Raw genomic sequence first — 19,374 nt, 5'->3', positions numbered from 1 at the left:
ATACTGTTTCTGGAATTTTCAGATTAGGCTGGTGTTTTCATTTTCAGACCACAGATTGTGTGAGTGTGTAATTCTATCATACACACAAGTGCCAACTGTAGAGTTGCTAGGCTGCCAGCTAATCTCTGAGCTTTAACTTGCCTGGATACCACCTTGTACTCATCAGATTAATTCACTCCCAAGTCTCTGAGGCATCTCAAAATGGTCAGGGAGGAATTAAACCATTCTCTTATCAGATTTTTCCTGCAGACACTGTCTTAACCTTGGACTTTCAGCTATCCTTCGCCAAGGTGATCCATCCTCAAATGAACCTGAAGATTGGTGTCACCAATGGTTAGTCACAGTGACAGGAGAAACAATTTGCAAACTACGGGAGATTTAACAAGTGGAGGTAACCTTACAGCTGCCACTGTTCATCTCTGCATATGACAACTTGATGTTGCAACAAAGGGTCACTGGGCAGTGATCAGGTGTGGAAATCTTTTTGTGGTTCCTTTCATAACAAGGCTCTTCCTCACTGGGGGGGGAGGGGGGCACGGGGGTAATTGGAGTGCTCCTGTTACTGTCACTGCTGAGATGAGCAAACATGATACAATTGCCCTCATCCCTTCCTGACCTGTGTGGGTCAAGAGCTGAACCTTTTTACCTTTGCTGGATTTAAAAGCAAAACCTCCAGCTAACACTGGGCCTCCTGTACAGGACCACCTGCTTTTGCTGCTGAGGCTGGTGACTGAAGTGTGAGACATTGAGAGAACTTAAAGATTCTCATATTCAGTGGGGCGGGGAGTTTCTTGGGGAGGAGGGAGGAAGGAGTGGTCTGGGAAAAGGTATAGGAAGCTTTTACACTTTGGCCTGAGATAACATTGCAAATATGGCAGCCGCAAAGTACACATGCAATGAATGAAGTGAAAATGCTGAAACCTGGAGGTAGCGGAGAGCAGGATATGATGGAGCTTTATGGGGGGTTAGAGCTTCTGTCACATTCTGAAATTCCACAGTTTCCTTCGGACTCCACTGATGAAGGGAAATGGAGCCACAAAGACAAACCTGAGAAATTGGGGCTCTTTACCTCAGAATTAAAAAGATAATAGAGTGGTTTCATACTGTTTACAATTGTGATGGCTTGGGACGTAGATGTGAGAGTATTTTACAGTGATCCAAGATGTAGGACAGATACATTAATTTTTATTAATTATTAATTTTCTCCTGTCACCTAGATAATAAAAATTAACAATAAATTGAATCCAGCATGTCTATCCTTGATTATGTTTTGTCAGCTTAATACTAGAATAACTGACTTCATCCTCATCCATTACAGTATTCAGTGATTTTCAGCATCTCTTCACAAATATTTCTCTTTCTCTCAATGCTGTGGAAATCCACATCACTTAATATTGTATCAATAAGTCTAAGACAATGCAAATTGGGTATTCTTTGGGAACCAAACTTGGAGGGCAGTGGAATTTAATCTGCATGGGAAGGAATATAGGCTATGCGCACATTGTAGATGTACCTTGCCTTTAAGAGAGATTATTGTTGAGGGTTAGGATTAGTACATATACAGTGTTGATACTCTGTCTGCTAGTTAGTCTGCTAGCCACGCGTGTAGCAATCTTTGTTCTGCTGTCATGTCTGCTTCAATCATTATAATGTGCTTTCCTGTTTTAAGTGAACTACTCCATGCAGTTGGTCAATCCACATTCAACCACTATTGTTAAAATGGCAGCACTTACTTTATGCCTAGTGCTGACACAGCTTAGAAAGATGTCTAAGTGGGCTCCACATACACAACCAATGTAGTGCCACAATCAACAAGGCAAAAGAATGTCAAACAATATAACCAAGAGAGCAAACTACAAGTTGGAGGAAATCCTCACCGAACTGTTTCGCAGCCTAGCCAGACCTGTGTATTTTGAGCACTAAATCCATTCCTAGTTATTCAGGAACAGAAAGGAGAGTCGAGTGAGAAGAGATGGTGCTATAAGATTGCTTCTGGTTTATTAGGAGAAACGTACTTTGCCTGGCAAAGTAGCAGCCTAAATAACATACATATTGTAAAGAAGACAAAAGTAGTATCATGAAATCTTAGAGCACAGAAAGGGACCACACAGCTATCTAATTCAACCCATACCCTGCACCTTTCCCAGAGCCCTGCAAACATTTCAGTTATAACTACATTTTGTTTCATCCCCCTTTCAGAATTTGTCAGTTTCAAGTGATCAATATTTTGGAATGAATCTCCAGGCAGATTGGACTCCAAAGGACAGCTGGATGGTGGTTGAATGGAGGAAGTATGTGTACCAAATGGTCTCTGTACGAACATTGTAAAGACTGATTCAGTAACCTGGATCCCTTAAATTTCACTGACTGTTTCAGATGATTGTCACATATTCATCAGAATTGTTCGGTTATTATGAGAATGTAAGACATCTTTTACAGTTAAGAGTCTGCAAAGAATAACTTCCTTTTATTTTAGTGTGCATTTTGGGACCTGTTCCCTATTATTGAAATAATTTTGTGAAAGGGGATTTTAACTTAAAATAGTCTCCTGTTTTGGAATTCCATTTGTGTTGTTTGTTCTGCGTGTATCGGACATGGTACGAGAGAGAAAACTCCGATTCTGGAAATCTGAAACAAAGACAGAAATTACTGGAGAAATTCAGCAGCTCTCACAGCATCTGTGGAGGGAAAGCAGAGTTAATGTCTTCTTTACAAAATGTATGTTACTTAGGCTGCTACTTTGCCAGGCAAAGTACGTTTCTTTAATAAACCAGAAGCAATCTTATAGCACCGCCTCTTCTCACTTGACTCTCCTTTCTGAATAACTAGGAATGGACTTAGTGCTCAAAGTACACAGGTCTGGCATTTTAGGTCCAGTGATCCATGAACTAACATTGTAACTTGTTTAGGTTTTTGGGTAACCCCCCTGGACTAGATTGTCATGCCAGTCTCAGGAACCCGTCAAATGGGGGTCAGAAATGGGGATCTTGAATTCCACAATTTTGACTCCATTATGTTGATGCAGGATGGAATTGAGCCAATTGTTTTTGGAGGCAGCCAGAGAGGCTGCCCCGGAGTAAGGGAAACTGCTTCAAAGTCCACCTTGGTACTTTGCAACTTCTTTCTAGTTGTTAGTTCCTAAGGCTCTCTACCTCTTGCCCTTCCATACTAAAATTGTCTTCATTTACAGGGTCCGTATCCCTCTTTTCCCTTCCTATTCATGAATTCATCCAGGTGTTTCTTGCATGCTCCTATTCCATTTGCTTCTACCACCTCTGCTGGGAATGCATTCCAGGCCACTCACCAGCCTTTGTGTGAAAACCTTGTCTCACACTTCTCTTTTAAACATTCCCCCCCCCCCCACACACACACACCGGCTCCCGCACCTTGAACTTGTGTCCCCTAGTAATTGACCTTTCTACCCTGGGAAAAAGCCTCATACTTTTCACTCTATCCATGCCATTCACAATCTTATAAACATCTGTCAGGTCACCACTCAACCTCCTGGGGTTTCAATGAAAACAAACCCAGTCTATCCAACCTTTGCTAAAATCCCCCAAAACAGGTAACATCCTGTTAAATCTTTTGAGTGCCCTCTCCAAAAAATCCACATCTTTCTGATAGTGTGGTGACCAGAACTGTATGCAATATTCCAAGTGTGGCCTAACTGAAGTTCGATAAAGCTGCAGCATAAATAGTCTATTCTTATACTCGATGCCCCTTTCAATGAAGGCAAGCCTGCTATAAGCCTTTTTTACTATCTCATCTATCAGCTCTGCCACCTATGGACCTGCACACCCAGATCCCTCTGCATATCAATACTCCTAAGGGTTCTGCCGTTCACTGTATAATTTCCATCTGTAATTTTCCTTCCAAATGTACCACCTCATGTGCTCATTGCCAAACAGACTGAGACGTGTTTCTTTGGAGGGCTCCTGAATGGTTTTGTTTTTCTTCCTTCATTTATCTTGGCCAGTCCTTTCCCCCTTGAAAGTATGGATTCAACTGGATTTGGAGGGCCGTTTCCTATAGCACCTACTGGCTTTAATTAAAACCATATTCACCACACTGACTTGGAAAGTAGCAGGAACATGTTCCTTCACCATGACTTCCTAAAAACGGTCAAAGTTAGCAGATACTTCCCAATCAGTCTGTTCAGAGATGTCATTACACAACTCTGGAGTGGGTGGGACTTGAACCTATGCCTCCTGGTCCATAAGTATGGACACTACCATTGCAGCGCTTGAGGCCTTGTCAAAGTGAGCAGGTGAAATTATTCTACCGTATTTACCTGAATGATGTAGGTTTGGTCAAGAACACTGTAGGCAATATGAGGGATACCGTCTGTTCCATGAGGAGTGGAAACTGCTGCTAAAGTACAGGAATGGCGATGTTCACTACCTTACCCAAGTTGCTGCTCATCATGTGCAAGTTTGAAAAGAAAATCTCAGCACGTTATTTGACTATTTGCTGCCAAATGCTCGCAAGCCATGGTGTACTTTTCAGAAGAGATCATTAGGTTTTGGAATGGAAAGCCTTGTTAATTTTGCTTTCCTTCCATCGAAGACAAGGGTCACTGAGATGCCACACCAGCTTCTTCCTCTCTCTTCCTTACCCATCTCATTGTGGGTCACTGCACATTCAGCACAGATCAGTGAGTGCATTTCGGACTCCTGTCTGCCTTAATACAACATCCTGTGCCAAATCTATTGAAGTGGTAGTCTGGTGAGCAGAAAATGGGTTCTCAAATTTATCATGTTTTATCACTGTTTCAGTTACATTATTAAAAATCACACAACACCAGGTTCAGTTACATTATTCTGAATGAGAGACCAGTAATGGTGACTTCATTTTATTCTTGACTAGTTAACTTTTCTTTTCTACTTCTTGAGTGGTGTGATCAGAAGGGTCCTGAATAAAGTTCACTGGACCCCAAAAAAATGTTCAGTTTGTTTTCGCTCCACAGTTGCTGCCAAACCTGCTGAATTTCTCCAGCAATTTCTGTTTTTGTTTCTGATTTCCTGCATCCACAGTACTTTGTTTTATTTTGTATAGTGTAAGTGATCAACTAGACTGATGCCAGGATGTTTTCTTTTTGAATTTTGCAGCATGTGTTGAAGTTAGAGGGAACCATATATGGGATAACGTTAACCTTTGCTGCATGTGCACTGACTGAGTGTCTTTGGTATTGAGGAACAATGCGTACTCCAGTCAGGTGTTCTGTCTGTAGTGTACACTGCTGGGTACATCCTGGTACATTACGTATAATGCTTTAATTATGCATGTACATATTTTTTTACCCTTGGAGGATCAATGACACTTATCTGCATTTTACATTGTATTCCATTAAAGGTGACCTGTATTCCTTCAGCATGAAATGATGTTTAATCTGAATGAACACATTAGAAAGTTTGATGAGAATGATTGTGTCACAAACAAAACAGAAATTGCTGGAGAAACTCAGCAGGCCTGGTACAACTGTAAAGAGAAAACAGAGTTAACACAGGAAGGGTCACTGGCCCCAAAACATTAACTCTGATTTCTCTCTACAAATAATGCCATACCTGCTGAGTTTTTCCAGCAATTTCTGTTTTTGTTTCTGATTTCTATTGTGTTGGCTTTACATCCTTGAAATGTTTCCCTTATAGCTGATTACAATCACTGCATTTAGATGTTTTAGAGAGTGAGAAAACAAGTTTTTTTTCCAAGAATAACATGCAAGCAGTTTGTGCCTGTTCTACCAACCACAATGCCAACACCTGTGACTCCCGCTGAGGTTATGTTGCTCAGATTCCAGTTGGATTGGACCCTCTGGCAACAGCACCTTTGGTGAAATCTGATCATTTTCTGCATTCCCTAGAGCTGTGAAGTTCATTTATTTACAAGGAATTGTGCAGATGAAAACATTTGATCAGCCCAAAAGGTTTATGAGCCTTCTCCCACTCTGTGTCATCTAACTATTTCGTTAAAACCTTTTAATCCTTCCTTTTTCAAAACACTTTTTTGAAAAAGATTGAAATCCTCATATTGGTGGTTTACTTCTGATAAAAAATTGCAGCTGCAAATCCAACTGTTTTCAATTCCAGTTGGCAATAGTTTGTAGAAAGTGTGTAGCAGGGGTGTTCTGTAGATAAAGATTTCAGTATCGATATAAATTCCAATCTAAAGCACAAAGGTCTGTCACATACCTAATGCTTCTGATTTCATTGAATTCCTGCAGCTTGAGTCACTAATGTATGGAGCTTAATGCCCTGTAACTTGTGTGGAATGATCTTCATGGTCTAAAACTTACCCAGCATCAGTTAACTAATCTTTGTTTGATTTGTGATACAGACAAATAATGGCTTTATTGAATCAGGCGCCACTCTTTTATCACACATGTCTTTAATAACCGCACTTTGGATTTGAGATACAGAGTGGACATTCCTGGCATTCTTCATGAAAGCCTCAAAGTTAATCTGCTCAAAACCTGACGACAAAGGTTCTACAGTTGCCCTCAGTACTCCTGGGCATTGAAGCAGAGAAATTCAGAATAGTTTGTGCTGCACCAGTGACTCCCAGTAGAAACTGACCAATCGGGGCAGATGGGAAATCAGTTGTGATGCTGCCTTTCACAGGTGAATAGCTCTTCAATGCTCAGCACAGGGAGGGGTTAGAGACTGAGACAGGCAGGTGCAAAAGTTTTGCACCAGAGGCTGGTTTACCAACACAGTGCCACTCCTGGGGCATTTCCTGGAGGCAGCAAGGGGAGTGGTTGAGGTGAATGAGGGTGGAAGGGGGCAGTACCCAAACGTAATTAGCTGGTAGTGACTTTGCCAAATTAAGGAGCTGTTGTTGGAGGCCACGTGAGGAGCCCAGCATTCCCGAGACACCTTGGGACCACTCATTCCCGCCTGGCTTCAGCTCCAGCCTGTCCTCCCTATCAAAAGAGTTCCCCACTCACTGCATCATGATGGCATCTGTACGTTTTTATCAGAAATTCAATAAATTGAGAGGAGGCCACCTCCTGCATTAGTTAATCACCACCTCCTATGTCTGAGCTGTTGGCTCACTGGCCAATTCGGGAAAATCTGCGGTGCTTCGCCAACATCCACATGGTGTGACCTTTGCCCCCTGCCCCTGCCCTGCCCCCCACCCCACCCCCATCCCCACACCCCCACCCCCACACCAAACTGATTGTGATGGTAAGCTCTTGCCTGAAAAAAAGATACATTCTGTCAAAACTTTCCGCTTGCACTCATCAGGACCACTCGCAAGAATATCAGCTAATTTTCTCCAATACACAAGGAGAATACTACTTGTTTGGAAAATGGGTTCTGATTTAGAAGAGGTGTTGTAATGGAGCATGCAACAGTTAATGATGATTGACTGTTAACCATCAGGCTTTCAATCAGAATCCACTTGTCAACCAATCAGTACACTCCTCTCATACAGGAAAACAAATGCTGATTTCTTTTGTTCTGATTGGTGTTTTGGTAGTTTTGTGAATCATTCTGATCAATGAAATCCTTCCAAAAAAACTTTATCGTTTTTTTCAGCAATACTCAACTTCTTTACGATATTTGAAAAACACGTGTGTGGTGTGAGGAATGTTCATCTTTTTGAAGCTTTGTGGAATCAGTCTGAACTCTACGAGGTAGAGCAGCAAAAAATGAATGTAAACATGGAACAGGATTAGACTGTATAGCCCATTGAGACTTTTCTAGAAAAGGAGAAATCTTTGGTTGAAAACCTAAACATGGATTTAACATTGATGGATTTGTTCAGCTGTTCGGAACTACACCACAGTCACTCAATGCTGCAAAGGGCTGGGGTTTTTTTTTGCCTGACTAGAAGTTTTCCTTCGTTGCAGGAACAAAGGGGATTCTTGCAAATTTTGTAGAATGTAACTCTCATAAGTATGGATATTTCCCCGGTGAATTTTCATTATTTGCTCAGGAGTGAGTTAGTGTGGGTCTACTCAAATTTGTAGGAATGTTTATTATGATCAAAGAATTAGAGAGAGCATACTGATTGCAGATAAACTTTGGTTGATAATTCTCTGATGAAGGTGTTCTGTTCGCCTTTTCACAACATTTTGGCAATGGGAGGTGAATGAGTAATATTCCTTTTGTCTTCATATTAGCGTTAGCACAAAGAACAGCACACGAACAGGCCTTTTGGCCAATCAAGGCTATACTGACACATGATGCCTTTCCAAACTAAAAGAATCTTACCCTCTACACGGTCCACATCCATCTGTTCCCCGTCTGTTCATGTGTTTGTCAAGAACCTTCTTAAACGTCGCTATTATATCCACCTCAAACACCTCCTCTGGCAGCTCATTCCAGGCACTTACCACCCTCTGTGTTGAAGAAACCTGTCTCTCACATCTCCTTTAAACTTTCCCCCTTTTACCTTAAACCTATGTCCCTGAGTAATTGACATTTCTACCCTGGGAGAAAGACTCCGACTATCCATTCTATCCAGCCTCTCAATTTGTAACCTTCTATCAAGTTGCCCCTCAGCCTTTGGTGTCCGAGTGCAAACAAACCAAGTTTGTCCAATCTCTTCTCATAGCAAATACCCTCCAAACCAGGGCCACATCCTGATAAACCTTTTCTGTCCCCTCCCCAAACTCTCCACATCCTCTGGCTGCATGGCGACCAGAACGGCACACAAAACTCCAAATGTGGCCTCACCAAAGATTTTTACAGCTGCCACATTACTTGCAGATTTTTATACTCTGTTCCCTGACCGATGAAGCTAAGCAGGCCATTTGCTTTCTTGACCACCTTATCCACTTGTATTACTCCTTTCAGGGGACTGTGGATCCTGTACATCTACATCCCTCTGTCTGTTAATACTTCTAAGGGTTCTGCCATTTACTGTGTACTTCCTGCCTGCATTAGATCTTTTCTGGATTAAACTCCATCTGCCATTTCTCTGCCCAAGTCTCTGGCTTATCTATGTCCTGCTGTGTCCTCTGGCAACCATGCTCACTATCAGCAGCTCCCCTAACCTTTATGTCATCCACAAACTTACTAATCAGGCGATCTACATTCTCCTCCAAATTATCTCTGTATATTACAAACAACAAGAGGCCCAGAACTGATCTCTGCTGATTACCACTGGTCACAGATCTCCACTCTATAAAACATCTCTCTACTGCTACTGTCTGCTTTCTATGACTAAGCTAGTCCTATATCCATCTTACCAGCTCGGTGCGGACCCCATGTGACTTCACCTTTTAAATCAGCCTGCCATAAGGGACCTTACCAAACACCCTGCTGAAGTCCATATGGATAATGTCTATCACCCTGCCTTCATCAATCATTCTCCTCCCCAAATAATTTATATATATTGCAAACAAACATGGTGTATATGGATTTGTTTAAAAGCCACTCTGCTTAGTTTTTTTTTGGTATAGCATTTGCTGCAACCATATAAAATTGGGCTTTGCTACTATTTGTCTTCAATTACATCAGTTTTATTTCCGATGGGAAGATTTTGCTCCTGGTCTGTGTCTGAGCAAAGGACAGCCTCCGGATGTTGGGACTTGCAGCATTTTTCTGGTTCCTTTTAAAAAAAACCTTATTTGTTGTTGGAGCAATTGAACATAACACCACCTAAACAAGCAGCTTATTAGACCTAAATCTGGATTTGTTCAAAGTGGTGTGTGAATCCATCTGGTTTCACAAGCAGACAAGCAGGAAGAAGGGCTTATGCCCGAAACATCGATTCTCCTGTTCCCTGGATGCTGCCTGACCTGCTGCGCTGTTCCAGCAACACATTTTCAGCTCTGATCTCCAGCATCTGCAGACCTCACTTTCTCCTGTTGGACTATAACCTGGTGTTGTGTAATTTTTGACTTTGTCCACCCTAGTCTAACACCGGCTCCTCCACATCATTTCTGTTTTTAGTTGTGAGAGTGAGTTTGTTGATGCAAATGAAGAGAAGATTAACAGCTTTAAGGCGTTATAATAAGCTTTTTAAAATGTCTTTTGTCAATAGCTCAGATTATTTGCACAACGGTGAAGAGAAGTCTTGCTTATAGTTTCAGTTCTTGATGTGTTTAGATTGATTGGTGTTTTTCTAGAGTTGTGGCAATAACTAATTTTTAAACAATTATGGCTTTTAAGCAGGTCCACATCCATGATTTTAGGCCTATAATAACAATGCTTTAAATAACTGGGACAAAACCCCAGAGGCACGACATGGGCTTTTATAAACAGTCCACCTTGACACTCAATCACCCCTGAGGCTCCCCTGATCTGGTTCTGGTGGTAAGACCGACTGTACCACACTTCCCCAGCGGAACTGAGAATTGGGCCTGATGAGATGTTTTCTGCAGAGTGGGGTTATTAGCTGGCTGAAATGGTGAAAGTTCAGCTGTATGACTGGTGACCAGGATTTTGAGGAAGGGAGTGAGGTGAGAGGTTTGGACAGGGAACTCTAACATTTGGGGCCTAGCTGACTAATGGCATGGTTCCCAACAGTGAGGTGCTGGAAATCAGGGGTGAAAAGAAGGCAGAGTGAGAGAATTGCCAGACATGGGCTACTGAAGATCGTTCTAGAAAACCATTTTTCTTATGAAACAAAAAACACTCTAATAATCTGTTGACAACTTTGAGAGAACAGAAGTTTTTTTTTGAGAACATCCCCCCTGCAACCAAATACTCTTTAAAACCTATCTCTTTGACCAAACTTGTCGTAGGGCCAAACTGATCTTCAATGGCACTCATCTCAAAATCTTATTTTGTTGCATAACATTTGAGCCAGTGCTGATGTGAGTTCGACTTGGGTCACCAGGATTCTATTAAATACACCCCTGCTTCCTTCACTTTCTTGGACATCAGATGTGATTATTATTGTTGGTAACACATCGTCTGTGGTCATGACTCCTTAACTGTGTCTCCCTCTACGTGCCCACATCCAGAAGTCCCATTCCATCACATGTTTTGTTTTAATTAATTAAAATTTCAATTAATTAGATGAAATGTGTCATTTGGCAGGGAAACCAGGCCAGACTGGATGTGGTCCTATGTTCGGTGAAGAGACATCATAACAGGCGGGAGGCAGCACTGGACTGGACAGAGATTAATTAAACGCCAATCTTCCCACAGACCCAGCATGAGCAAACAGCTTTTCCAAAATAAGATGATGTCAGGCCAACGCGTTGTTTCTGTACTCCTGCCAAACAAGGAGCAACTTGAAATTCTCATTGGGGTGAGTAAAAATTTCTTTGTGATTATCAAAACGGGTAGACTGGAGCTCAGCATTTGTTGCAACAGTATCAATCAATTTTATTTCCTGTTGTGAATCCTTCGGAGTTTCAGTACAGATACATGACACACACCTGGTTAAACTATGTGGACTAAGGCCAGTTCATTATATTGTTATGCTACTTGGTAGTGTCAAAAGACGTGTCTATTCTCTAACAGTCAGCTGAAAAGCACTGAGCTGTTCCAGCCTCTGTGGACCAGCCACATTCTTATGATGCTCTGACAGCTATTGGTATTACAGCAAGTTTACAGCCTGGTTTAAATGCCAGGATGAGTGTGGATGGTAAACATAATCTAATACAAGTCAAGCATAAATTGAATCTAAGTTTCCTTATTCTTGGATTCTTGAACTTTTAACTTTATGCTACATTTTCACATTTGATACTTTTTTACACTTTGTTATAGTGCCAAAGCAATATAATGTGAAATTAATATTCATGCCTTGTTTTGTATTCATAAATACTTTTTGATATGATACCTGTAACCTCCTATGAAAGGTCAGAAACACTTTCTACACACCCAGTGTATACCAGTCTGCAGAAACCTCTGTGCACTGTGACTGATATAAGCAGATGTGCCATGAGGAATCCAGTTAGTAATTAATTAATTGAGCATTAGTATAAAAGTAATTGTAAAGGTTGATCTGAGCACCTGGTTCTTTCTATGGGAGATCAACCCCTTTACCACTACCTCCTACTGATTGAGAGAAGTGACTTTCACTTTCATTAGCAAGGCAATACTACTAAATAATTCATTGTGGAAAAGACAATGTGAAGTCTACGAACTGGGCTTTCTGTTCAAAGTACTCTCTTCCTTGTTTCTGTCTTCAATTGAAACATCTTCAGTATTTAACAACGGTTAATTTTTTTGATTTCAGTGATTTTCTAGTTTGAGTTGCTCAGATTTGAATTTTTTGAGGAGGTAACCAGATATGTCGATGAGGGTAGCGCAGGTGTAGTTTATGTGGATTTCAACAAAGCCTTTGACAAGGTTCCACATGGAAGACTGAAAAAGAATGTAAAATGCTCATGGGATCCAGAGTAATTTGGCAAGTTGGATCCAAAATTAGCTTAGTGACAGGAGACAGAGGGAGGTGGTAGAAGTCTGTATGTGTGAATGGACTCCGGTATCCAATGGTATACCACAGGAATCAATGCTGGGTCCCTTATCGTTTATGACATATATACATGTTATTAATGAAAACGTGGGGGGATATGTAAGTTAGTGGATTGGCCACATAGTTGACAGTGAGGAAGAAGGTCTTAGGTTGGAGGAAGATATAGATATAGATGGACAGATCAGTGGCAGATGGAATTTAATCCTGGTAAATGTGAGGTGAAGCATTTTGGAAGAAATAACAAGACCAGGAGGTAAGCAATGAATGGCAGAACACAGGGAAGTTCAGAGGAACAGAGGAGGGATCTTGGGGTGCTTGTTCACAGATCCCTGAAGATGGCAGGACAGGTTAATAGCATAGTTTGGAAGGCATACAGAGACTTGCCTTTATCAGTCATGGCATAGATTGTAAGAGCAAGGAGGGTATGTTCGAGCTGGTGAGGAGCACTCTGTGCATATCTAGTCACTGCATTATAGGAAGGTTGTGATTGCGCTGGAGAGGGGGAAGAGGAGATTCACCAGGATATTGCCTAGAATGGAGCAACTTAGCTATGAAGAGGGACTGGATAAGTTTGGGTTGTTTTCTTTAGAGCAGAGATGGCTAAGGTGGAAGGGGGGTGAGACACTTGATTGAGGTGTTAAAGATTGAGGGGCATGAATGTGGATGTGAATTTGAATGTTGAGCTGTGGATGTGGTGTATATGGACTTCGGCAGAGCATTTGATAAGGTTCCCCATGGTAGGCTCATTCAGAAGATCAGGAGGAATGGGATTCAGGGGAACTTAGCTGTCTGGATACAGAATTGGCTGGCCAACAGAAGACAGCGAGTGGTAGTAGAAGAAAAATATTCTGCCTGGAAGTCTGTGGTGAGTGGTGTTCCACAGGGCTCTGTCCTTGGGCCTCTACTGTTTGTAATTTTTATTAATGACTTGGATGAGGGGATTGAAGGATGGGTCAGCAAGTTTGCAGACAACACAAAAGTTGGAGGTGTCGTTGACAGTATAGAGGGCTGTTGTAGGCTGCAGCGGGACATTGACAGGATGCAGAGATGGGCTGAGAGGTGGCAGATGGAGTTCAACCTGGATAAATGCGAGGTGATGCATTTTGGAAGGTCGAATTTAAAAGCTGAGTACAGGATTAAGGATAGGATTCTTGGCAGTGTGGAAGAACAGAGGGATCTTGGTGTGCAGGTACATAGATCCCTTAAAATGGCCACCCAAGTGGACAGGGTTGTTAAGAAAGCATATGGTGTTTTGGCTTTCATTAACAGGGGGATTGAGTTTAAGAGTCGTGAGATCTTGTTGCATCTCTATAAAACTTTGGTTAGACCGCACTTGGAATACTGCGTCCAGTTCTGGTCGCCCTATTATAGGAAAGATCTGGATGCTTTGGAGAGGGTTACCAGGATGCTGCCTGGACTGGAGGGCTTATCTTATGAAGAGAGGTTGACTGAGCTCGGTCTTTTCTCATTGGAGAAAAGGAGGAGGAGAGGGGACCTAATTGAAGTGTACAAGATAATGAGAGGCATAGATAGAGTCGATAGCCAGAGACTAATTTCCCAGGGCAGAAATGACTAACACGAGGGGTCATAGTTTTAAGCTGGTTGGAGGAAAGTATAGAGGGGATGTCAGAGGTGGGTTCTTTACACAGAGAGTTGTGAGCGCATGGAATGCGTTGCCAGCAGCAGTTGTGGAAGCAAGGTCATTGGGGACATTTAAGAGACTGCTGGACATGCATATGGTCATAGAAATTTGAGGGTGCACACATGAGGATCAGTGGTCGGCACGACATTGTGGGCTGAAGGGCCTGTTCTGTGCTGTACTGTTCTATGTTCTATGTTCTAACACAGTGGAAAGAAAGCAGCTGTTCCCCTTAGTTGAAAAGTCAGTAATGAGGAGGGATAATTTTAAGTTAAAGGACAGGTGGGTTAGAAAGGATTTGAGGAAAAGCCTTTTCATCCAGAGTGTGGTGGGAATTTGGAATGTGCTGGAATTTGCCACAGAGAATGGTTAAGGTGGGCACAATGTTTCAAAGGAATTCGGATGGGCACTTGAAATGTCATGACACTCCAGACTATGGGCCAATTGTCAGAAAGAGGGACCAGTGCAGGTTTAGATTAATTTTTTGTTGATGGGGACTTGATTGGTTGACAGGCCTCATCTGTACTGTACGATTCTGCAATGTTGGTACAATCTCACTAGGTTCCTTAACGACTGGATACAAAGCCAACTGCCGTGCTTCCAGCAGTACAGGTAAGATTACAGCAAGAGGCAGCAACCAAACAATGCTGTTTTGTTTCTTCATCTACGTTTATATTTCACTCAAACCCTTAAGATTGTTTGGAGGCTAACTGCTTTTCGGTTTCTAATTTAAAATCAACAAGTAAATTTTCATTTTCATGTAGATATTTCAATCACGTTGTTTAAGTATGGGCCATGAAAAACATAGGATTAGAATTTCCTTGATTTAATTTAGTTCCATATTGAGAACTGTTAAAAAGCAAAGACGTGCCAATTTCTTCGAGTGGTGGGGACTACTGTTGTTTGCTCTCTGTTTATTCCCCCTTTCCCATCTGCCCTCTCCCAGAGGTGGTTCTTTTTGCTGGGATACAGTTTTACTATAAGCAACACACTGGTTTTGAAGGGGAGAATTGGAAGGCCGTTCAGTGGAGTATGAGAAGAATCAGAGGTGAGGTTGATCCTATTTATTCCTGGCAGAGGGATTACTGAGCAATACTAGGAACCCTGGCACTGGTTTAAAGAGCCACATGCAACTTGCTGTGTCTTTTCTTTGTTGGGTTATTGCCTGAACTATTGTGTATTTGCAGCATTTTCTTTTTATTTCCTTTTTAATGCTTGCAGGTTTCTTTAAAGACTAGGAAGAACCCTCCTCACTAGTCTTGACTTTACAATTACAGCGAACTGTTTCGTTCAGTCTTTATTTCTGCTCCAGTGTAGCAGCTGTATGTTCAACAATTTTTAACAAACATTTTGATACATAATAATGAATTCAAAATATTGAAGTTGCTCATTCATATATATTTAACCTGATTGTTTCAGAACTCTGCAGTGGTCTTTGAGCATTTTCTCTCGTGCAGTAGAGAAATAAATCAAATTTTATAGCACCTTACTGAACCTTATAGAGCCATAAAACTTAGGGGCAGAAGTAGGCCATTCAGCCCATCAAGTCTGCTCTGCCATTCAATGAGATCATGGCTCATCTGATAACCCTTCACAACACTTTCCTGGCTTTTCCCCATAACCCTCAATTCTTTATGTACTTCACGGCCAATGAACTACTTTTGAACTATAGCCACTGCTGGAATTCACAGATGTGGTCACTTTGCTAATTTGCTCCAGTTAATACGTGAATACTGTGATCCACCAACTAATGTACCAATATCCTGACTGTGGGATACACATTTCAAAATGAATGCTCTGATCTAATGCATTAGTTAACACTGCCCACATTTAGTTATAAATATTTATTTTTCTCACTAATAACCTGTTGCAGTCTTGTCAAGATGAGTTTAAGAATAGAATTGTTTTTGTGTTCAAATTTGGAACTGCAAGGGGAGATGAGCCCTGTTCAGTTTGAAAACCAAGTATCAGCATTGAGGGTTTCCAGTAAAGTGCTACATGTGTGTCACCCACAACAGCACAACCACCTCACCCAGTGCATTGTTTCCCATCTCCACTCTCCTCTGAAATTGGCAGTGACTGATTTGGAATAATTTTGACCATTGGAGCTGCCTTCACAAGGAACTGAGTAGAATCTGAACACCCTGATGTAACATGGTCCTTTACAGCCCATAGGCACTAGAGTTAATTATGCTGGCAGTCTAGGCTAAACCGAAACCCTCATTTAAGTTAACATGGACGTTTGCTCAGTCTGAAGACATCTAAGAGTGCAGATGATTACTTTCAGCATTTAAATCTGATGTCCATACCTTCTAAACTTTGAATGATAATGACTTCTCTGGGCTCATAGTGATGATTACTAGTGTAGATTATTAATTCCACATTGCCAGTTACTGTGTTTTATTCCCTCAATGTTTTGATCTATTAAACTACTTTGTTAATCTCCTCCAGTAGCTGTGAGTACGTACTGGCATAGGGTCATTTAGAGCTGGAGGCAGACTGACCAGGAAACTTGGTTTAAAATGCTTTGCACTGTGCCTTCCTGACTTTGACATGTTTGTTTATTTTATAGGTAAAAGCTACAGGTCAGGATCTCTACAATCAAGTCTGTGATTTGCTGAAGGTCAGGGAGGGTCACTTCTTTGGTCTGAGCGTGGTGCAAAGTAAGATGTGATTTCGATATTTTCCAACATGTTTTTGTGAGAAAATAAGATGACCTCCAGAGAACGAAATGTCCAGGGAATGATTCTTACCCTTGTTTTATTTTGCCTATTTATGATAGCATTACATAATCATTTGCTCAGTTTGTCTGTGGCTTTTATGATTGGTCTAAATATTTCTTTTTCTGGGACTTTACTAACTAAAAACATAATTGGATTTCAGTGTTTCCCATTGAGGGTTTGAAATAACTGCACAGAGGCTGATCTTCCGTCACAAAGTCACCCTTTATTTACAAGTGCACTGGCTGTGAGTCAGTTCCTGAAGTCAGGAGATTCACTGGGTCCCCTGTTATATCAGTCAGCCAGGGCTCCCTGCTTGGCCCAGGTTAACAACCCCGATCAAGGCTCTCATAGCCAATAAGATCCACATTGTGGTAAAAACAATGACTGCAGATGCTGGAAACCAGATTCTGGATTAGTGGTGCTGGAAGAGCACAGCAGTTCAGGCAGCATCCGAGAAGCAGTAAAATCAACGTTTTGGGCAAAAGCCCTTCATCAGAAATATTCCTGATGAAGGGCTTTTGCCCGAAACATCGATTTTACTGCTCCTTGGATGCTGCCTGAACTGCTGTGAAGATCCACATTGTTCCAATCACTACTGAGTTATATAACCGTACTGTAACGAATACTTGGAAACTTATAAAGTAGCAACAGGAATAAACCATTCAAACCATTGAGCCCACTCCATTAAAATAAAACAAAGAACTGCAGGTGCTGGAGATCTGAAAGAAAAACAGAAATTGCTTGAAAATCTCTACCGGTCTGGCAGCATGTATTGGAAGAAAGCAGAGTCATTGTTTTGAGTCCAGTGACTCTTAATCAGAACTGTTGACAGCTAGGACAAGATCATGTATATAGTGAAGACGAGGTTGAGGAAGAAGGTAGATGGAGGTGGAGCTCAGAGAGAGAGAGAGATACGAAAGGGATTGACAGATGGGGGATTGCTGATCGTAGATCAGATCAGACGAAAAGCCAAATAAGTGATAATAAAAGTTAAGAATTGGAGAAACTGGGTGAGTTGTACTGAAAACGAACTGTGTAATGGGATAATAGGTCTTTAACCAGGTGAGAATGGGTGACTGTTAAAAGCAACCCATGTCATAACAAGACCAGGTGTGGGATGGGTGAAAGAACATGGAAGGATGGAATCAAGCTCGAAAGTTATTGAACTTGATGCTGAGTTCTAGAGGCTGTAGGGTTCTGAGGCAGAAAGTGAGATGTTGTTCTTTGAGCTTGCACTGAAGCTTGCTGGAACATTGCAACAGTAATTCTGACGTGGGAACACAGTGGGGTGTTGAAGTGGCAGGCAACTGGGAGCTCAGGGTCATTTTTGCGGATAGAGCGCAGGTGTTCTGCAAAGCAGTCTCCCAGCATGCATTTCATCTCTCCAGTTTCAAGGAGATCACACTGTGAACAACAAATGAAAGGTGACTGTCTATGTGGAGTTTGCACGTTCTCCATATATATGAGTGGGTTTCCTCTGGGTGCTCCGGTTTCCTCCCACAATATAAAGATGTGCAGGCCAGGTGGATTAACCATGGGAAATGCAAGGTTACAGGGATAGGGTAGGGGGTAGGGTCTGGGTGGGATGCTTTTCTAAGGTTCAGCATGGACTTGATGTACTGAACAGCCTGCTTCCACACTGTAGGGATTTTATGACTCTATGAAGTACAGGTAAATCACTCCCACACTTGGAAGGTACGTCTGGGACGTTGGAGAGAGGAGGATATATGTTCACCTTTTGTGATTACATGGAAAAATACAGTGGAAGGGGTGTTGGGAATGGAGGAGGAATGGATCAGAGTGTCCTGGGGGGAACAATTCCTGTGGAATGTTGACAAGGGACGGCAATATGTGTATGATCATGGTATCACATTGGAGATGATGGAAATGGTGCCTTACAAACTATTGGTTGCAAAGGCTGATAGTGTGGTAAGTGAGGACCTGAGGACCCAATCATTGTTGTGGGAGGGAAGGGAAGAGGTGAGAGTAAAAGAGCGGGAGATGAATTGAATATGACTGTCAACCAAACTAGTGGGGAATCCTTTTTAGAGGAAAAAGGTGGATATTTCTAAGGTTCCCCTCTATGGAAGGTGGCATTGTCAGACAGAGGCAGAGAAACCCACCCCACACCTGGCCTAGTCATGACATGAATTACTTTTAGCACAGTCACCATTCTCTCAACTCCTCGGCCTGTATCACATTATATGGGGTGGCGAGGCTGGCTGAAACATGCAATTAAGGTACATATCTGCTTATTTCTTGTGAAATTGTGCGGCAGGTGTGAGGGGCTGAATTTAAAGTTCCCAAAACACTCTAAAGCCTACGTAATATGATTTAGGGAAATGTATAAACATAAATTTGACCCTTTTTGAATCTTTTGCTGGGGTGAACAGTACCACAAACATGTCCCCTTCCAGGGTATTGTTTGAGTTGCCTTTCTGCGTATGTGAGCCTATTTGCAATTGCTTGTTTGGCACACATTACAGCCAGTCCAGATTTTGTCTTTACCACAATCTTCAGCAGGGATGTATCTTATTCAGCAACCAGTGGCAAGAACTCTGGCTGTTCTGTAATACTCTTTAACTGACAAGTACTGTGACCTATTCCCTTTGCAGTTATGAGCTGGTACTC

The 19,374-nt window shown here is 41.9% G+C and overlaps 1 protein-coding gene across 3 annotated transcripts in view; it reads left to right on the top strand.

The window, feature by feature from the left end:
- Positions 1-19,374, top strand: part of LOC122552624 (FERM domain-containing protein 6) — a 77,254-nt gene that overhangs the window by 17,421 nt on the left and 40,459 nt on the right. For 2 of the 3 annotated variants that reach the window (XM_043695400.2, XM_087991158.1), the window contains exons 2-3: positions 10,995-11,208; positions 16,593-16,683. In XM_043695400.2, the coding sequence (XP_043551335.2) occupies positions 11,113-11,208; positions 16,593-16,683 (187 nt within the window). In that variant the 5' untranslated portion in view covers positions 10,995-11,112. The remainder of the gene's footprint in view (positions 1-10,994; positions 11,209-16,592; positions 16,684-19,374) is intronic. The other variant, XM_043695403.2, reaches the window with a different exon arrangement.

The sequence above is a fragment of the Chiloscyllium plagiosum genome, unplaced genomic scaffold (genome assembly GCF_037043375.1).
Source record: "Chiloscyllium plagiosum isolate Xiang-an unplaced genomic scaffold, Cpla_swu_hap1 HiC_scaffold_10, whole genome shotgun sequence".
Classification (NCBI taxonomy): domain Eukaryota; kingdom Metazoa; phylum Chordata; class Chondrichthyes; order Orectolobiformes; family Hemiscylliidae; genus Chiloscyllium; species Chiloscyllium plagiosum.
This window is presented reverse-complemented; position numbering and strand designations above follow the sequence as displayed.